Genomic DNA, 5,773 nt, shown 5'->3' with positions numbered 1-5,773 from the left:
TTCAGTGAAACTTAAACCTCACGATTAAACTCCGGTTTTTCAGATATATTAAGAAAGGCTGACCACGATAAAGATGTTTGCATAATGGTAAAAAATAAGAATAACCGGAGTTTGCAGCCGTCATTACGGCTGTTTTATTTAACTTTCAAGTGCTTTTTAAAATTGGGTAATAAAGTGTTACCAAAAAAAGCAAGTTCAAATTCTAACATGTATTCCCTCTCGATAATGCGTGTACTTGGCTAGGTAAACAAATATACCTCGTATTATAAACAAATGTATACCCCCTGAATTGATCAAACATTTATTTGAAAATACTTAGAAACACATAAATATTCAGGGGGTAGGTGTTAATCACATGGATTTAACACCATCAGATATAAGATAGGCACTGCCTGCCAATTTTATTTTATTTTACATGGCTTGCGTGTTGTGTTTAAAAAAATATTTCTAAATGATTTGTACTACTTTGCCATGTAAAAGAGCTTGAATGTTAATGAAACTTGCACAAAACTTCTTAGCCTGGAGGATGATTTAGCTATTTTCACAATGAGTTAGACGGGACCATAGATTTATAAAGCCCGAAGGATATCGAGCTTTCGCTGAAAAGTGTGCCGAGGTTAGGTAGAAAATCCTACCTAAGTCACGTGACATTGCAATATAATTTCATACCCGTCACCCATTTTGCCTAAGTACATAAAGTGACAAAAACAGACCCATTAAATTGTTCTTAAATATATTTCTAGAAATTACAAGAATAAACGTTACACAACTTTGTAATCAATTGAGCACATATCCCTTGAATTGAAGAATATTGGAAAATACAAAGAATTCTGGGTAAAATGACTTTGACAACGATTGAAAAACAAGCAATAATGCTAATCTTTTTGGCTCTCAATTTTATGACATGTTGGCGTCCAGATGGCGTTAAAATGAAGAATAAGGACAGATTAAAACACACGGCAGAACCGACGCCGAGAAAAAGCGTCAAGTGCCAAGCAGAAGAAGCGTCAAATCGGACAGCCGAATATCATCGGAAACGGGAGGTTAATTTACGCCTTCTTAACCGGATAACATCTGATGGCGTCCCCGAGGATTGGGATGGAACTTTTCCAAGTGGACCAACGGAAGATTATAAACATTTAGTCGAGACAGGACATAAAGTTCAAAAAGAAAGCGTTTTATTCCCAAAATTGAGTAAGTTGTTTTTTATCGATCATATTGTTTTGTTTTGTTTAAACTAGAACCTAGCCCTTTACCGTAATTTTGTGCAATGCTGACATACCTTGTCTTATTCCGTCATAACAATTATCTGGTCTGCAAAGAAGTTAGAGTGATTTTTTAAGCAGCTTACTCAAAAGATTTTTATGAACATTTAAAAGACTGGATGGTTACTATTAACTATGGCTGTTAACTATGACGGAATTAGACATAAGGCTTGTCGGCATTACACTAAGTTATGGTAGTTTGCTTGATTTATGACTGTGAAAGTGACCCTTCTTGATCGTTACAAGGCGCCGTTTCTACCAAAATGAACTTGAATTGACAAAGCGCTGCTTCTTCAAAACCGGACATACAACACACCACGGACAATGACATGTCAATGAAAGGCCCGATGCTAGGCCAACAATTTGTACCGTAATACGATGTATCGATTTACCTAGTATTGCTCAAAAATTCAGGATACACCACATGCGCAATGTGTCAACTCAATAATTGCGTGCATCTAACAATTGGAGCCCCACCAGGTGTACTGTGATTTGGGTTCACAGATACACGTTTTTTATAAGAACAAACTATATGAGATCATAAGGCTTCGATGGCCAAAATCCTAAGAGCATGCTAAGAACATTTTAAGATTTTACGGACTCTAAAACACCCAATTTCTTAGGAAAATGGACAAAAATACTCAAAAATGGCAAAATAAGAATATGTTAAGAACATTTTTAGGCTTAAATCTCAAAAAGTTAAGAACAACCTAAGGCTTCAAAAATTTTGGATGTTCTTATAAAAAGATGTGTATAACAAGTAAGACTTGGGTAATTTAGGTGAATCTTTCACATTTTAGTGAATAAATTAAGATTTTCGCGGTGAATCTATCCTAAAAGTCAAGGTGACTTTTTGTTTTTTTTTCTCAGTAAATTAAAATCGAAAAGAATTGAAGATAGTACGCAAAGATACTTTCTGCAAAGATCTTAAATTACTGATGTACGTCACAATGCGGTTAAAACTCTTATAAAGTTTAGTCGTTGAGTTGAATTTCAATTTTGAAGAGAATGCTTCCGCCGCCTGTCTAAAGCTTTAGTATTTTTTTATCTTTGTCATGACACAATAATTGATTCACGTACATTCCTGTCAGAAGGTTATTTTTTCCAAAAAGTACTGGGAAAAATAATAAGAGCAATCTCGTGTCCAGATTTAGTTGTACCACTACTTTTTGATTTTACTCATGATGGACTACTGGCACACTATCAGAATCGTAAAAAACAAGCTAAGGGACTGGTTTTGAGTTTGATATAAAAGCACGAAAAGTATGCCATTATTTCAGAATTGACAAATTATTTGGAAGGGAAATGAGGTAAAGATTTCCCCTACCGAAATACTGTTCGAACTACTGTTCATTTCTGCACATGCCTCTGCTTCTTGTACCTACGAAAATCTCCAATTTCGTACTCATTACCGCAAGTAAGTATCCCATCTGACATAGAACACGTTAAACCCCACATTAAAAATGTGCGTTAAATTTTAACGCTCAAAACGTCTATAGAATGTTAGAAAAACGTTGAGGCAACGTTTTGCGTGATATTTGATATTTACTCCAAATAAAATCTATATCTGGATCCATCTCTTTGTTTTATCAACCTTACTAATAGGTGCCAGGCCGTGAGAGAATGCCCTCAGTGCCCGAGGGGTCCGAAAACTGACCCTTAGAGAGACTGATTTTTGCTGAAAAGGTGAACCTTAACTGACTTTTTTGAAAAATTTTCTTTGATTTTTGAAAAAAAGTCGTACCCTTAGAGAGAATTTTCACAATTCTTTCTTTCGAAATCAGAAAAATTTCCTAAAAATCTTGCATTTTCTGACCCTAATTTAAAACTTTCTGTTTTTTTCCGACCAGAGATTTTGAAAGTCGAAAAAACCAACCCTTACCATCCGCAAATACCCGGCAACCATTTTTACCTAAGTACCTGCTCCCCCCCCCGGGTCTCATTGCCTGGATTTTTCTCCGAAGAGATTGTTCAATGACCAATGATGAAATTATTTTAAGAAATCTTTATTTGTTTTTTTTTAGTTGAAAACGAACCAAGATGTCCACGAAACCATTCCAAATCATACTGTGTTCTTTTCAAGTCAATCCCTTTTCCTGAAAAGACCGTATTCCAAAATGTTGAAATCCGGATAGCCCAAAAAGTCCTCCGGGATAGACGCTCAAGAGGTAGACACACGTTCTGGGGAGGCCGCCGTGTTAACCCTCATATAATAATCCAGCTACTGGATGAAAGGCTAGCCACGCTGAAAACAATGACGTCATATTTTGTTGGACGGGCCCGTAGTGGGACGATCACGATAGCTTTGAAGGACATTAAAGATTTAATAAAAGTTAGTGAAAAATCGAAAAGAATGAAAATATTTCATGCTTATTTGAAATTCACATGTGTTGGATGTTTTTTTGAGCAGAAAAAGAAGGACTTTAGTTTGGGACTACCTCACATCTGGTACCAAAAACATAATCACGTATTAGAGAAAGTTGTTAAAGATTGTGGTCCCGGCTACAAAGGATGCTGCCTTGAAAATCATTGGCAGGAATTTAAGGAGAGTTATATCGGTTATCCAAAACGTTACAATATGGGTCGGTGTAGAGGATCGTGCGATGAGCACCACGATCTCGATCGTAAGACAATCTCTGAACGTATTATCAAAAATCACGAAGAAGGGAACTATGTTCATTTATTGAGCGCCATTTTGAATAAGAAAGACTCGAAGAAAGCGAAACTATGTTGCGTACCTAAATCTTACGGGAAATTACCAGTACTGTATATGACGAAGCAAAGTTTAACGATGAAAATTGTAGAGAATGTTGTTATCACGGAATGTGGATGTGCGTAGGATTATGGGTATTGGTTATTACAATGATGCATTCTGGGTTCGAGACATTGTGTATCAATTACCCGTCGTACTTTGCAAACACTTTTTAGAAAACCATTGGTTCTAAGTTTAAGAGAGTCTCAGAAAGCAAGTGACGATGCTAGAAGGTCAAATAGCAAAACGCAAGACAAGACCAAAAGAAATAATTTCGTAGCGGATTAATTTTGATGGTATAAAACGATGTACAGAGATGGCAACTGTCTTTTCGAGGAATAGTTTTTTCCTAGGAGCTTTATCCGGACGTGCCACGTAAATGTAAAGAAGGACTTTGGAATTGGATAGACATTTTCAAAAATTACGTCACAAACATCACTTGCCTCGTATTCAAACAATTTCCATGGTGATTATGTCTCTTGAGACATTAAATGATTTTTTTGTGAATAGAAAGTAGTTTTAATAAAATAGAATATAAATATAAAATAATAAGTTAATCACCTTGGCATTAATTTCAAAACGAAGCAAGTGATCTATTGTATATCTAATTTAAGATTGAATATAATTTACTGTAGAATTGTAACAATTTGACAAACTGGGACAGTTTTAAACACTGTATTATATATATGTTGGAAATATTGTGAAATGTTCAAAATGCCAGAAAATTTTGTATCTTAGAAAATCTTTAACTTAAAAACACTGAACCAAGTGAAAAAGCTAAATTTTTTAACGCTGTCCGCTGTTTGAAGAGGTGGATTACAGACTTAATTACAGTTTTTCTTTAATGAGGTGTAGTGGGGTTGTCTAGCATAATTTAAGGGAAACAAATAAGATCCAGCTGAAACTTTCTCCAGACCTTCTCTATAGGATGGTTATGCATCAGGAAAAAATCCCCTAAAATCCCACCGGTGGAACATCCTTTTTTTGGGACATTTCTTTTTTCCCTAGGCAAAACCCTAAGGGCAAAATTTTTTGAAAATTTCAAACTCATTTTCAGATATTATCAAGTATACCATTCGAAAGCTCTCAAAAAACTATATAGAAGACTTTTAAACGGGTATAGCCGATTTCATTACCTAACTCAAGATAATTCACGCAGAAGATGCTATATATGGTCAATTTTAGACCAAAATGTGGCGAAAAGTGGAGCTTGCGCATGAAATATCTCGAGTTAGGTAAGGAAATCGGCTATAACCGTTTAAAAGTCTTCTATATAGCTTTTCGAGAGCTTTCGAATGGTATAATTGATAATGAATTATTGAAAATTTCCGGCATATTTCCGGTATTTTCGGCCGGAAAAATTTTTTTCGAAAATCGGGCTCCATCACATTTTAGGTATTGTCATATTGTATCAGTGTGCAAAATTTCGTGGACATTGCTATTAATAATGTTTTTGTGTGAAAAAACAACGAAATATAAGGAACTGTCGAACGTGCTAACCGCACTGGGCTCAACTTCAGTGTTTTTAAATCATTCGTAGGCCCAATTGTAAAATTGTAACCAATTTCAACTAAAAACTCATGACCACGCCCTTAAAATGGAAATTTTGAAAGAATGAAAAACGACCCAAAGGGATTCGCCCAAGGATCAAGTGTGCCAAATTTCAGCCAAAGCTGACCATTTTTTAACTCTCCAGCCTGCCCCAAAGTTTCAGCCTCGTTTTGGCGAAAACTCGTGACCACGCCCTTAAATTTTT

At 35.6% G+C, this 5,773-nt stretch overlaps 1 protein-coding gene across 1 annotated transcript; it reads left to right on the top strand.

Moving 5' to 3' along the window:
- Positions 1 to 741: 741 nt before the first annotated feature.
- On the top strand, positions 742 to 4,782 carry LOC136802392 (uncharacterized). Its single transcript, XM_067059130.1, has 2 exons — positions 742 to 1,194; positions 3,290 to 4,782. Exons 1-2 carry the CDS (start codon positions 840 to 842, stop codon positions 4,102 to 4,104), a joined length of 1,170 nt encoding a protein of 389 aa, XP_066915231.1. The 5' UTR covers positions 742 to 839; the 3' UTR covers positions 4,105 to 4,782.
- Positions 4,783 to 5,773: the final 991 nt, after the last annotated feature.

The sequence above is a fragment of the Clytia hemisphaerica genome, unplaced genomic scaffold, assembly GCF_902728285.1.
Source record: "Clytia hemisphaerica strain Z4C2 unplaced genomic scaffold, Clytia hemisphaerica genome assembly, whole genome shotgun sequence".
NCBI lineage: Eukaryota > Metazoa > Cnidaria > Hydrozoa > Leptothecata > Clytiidae > Clytia > Clytia hemisphaerica.
This window is presented reverse-complemented; position numbering and strand designations above follow the sequence as displayed.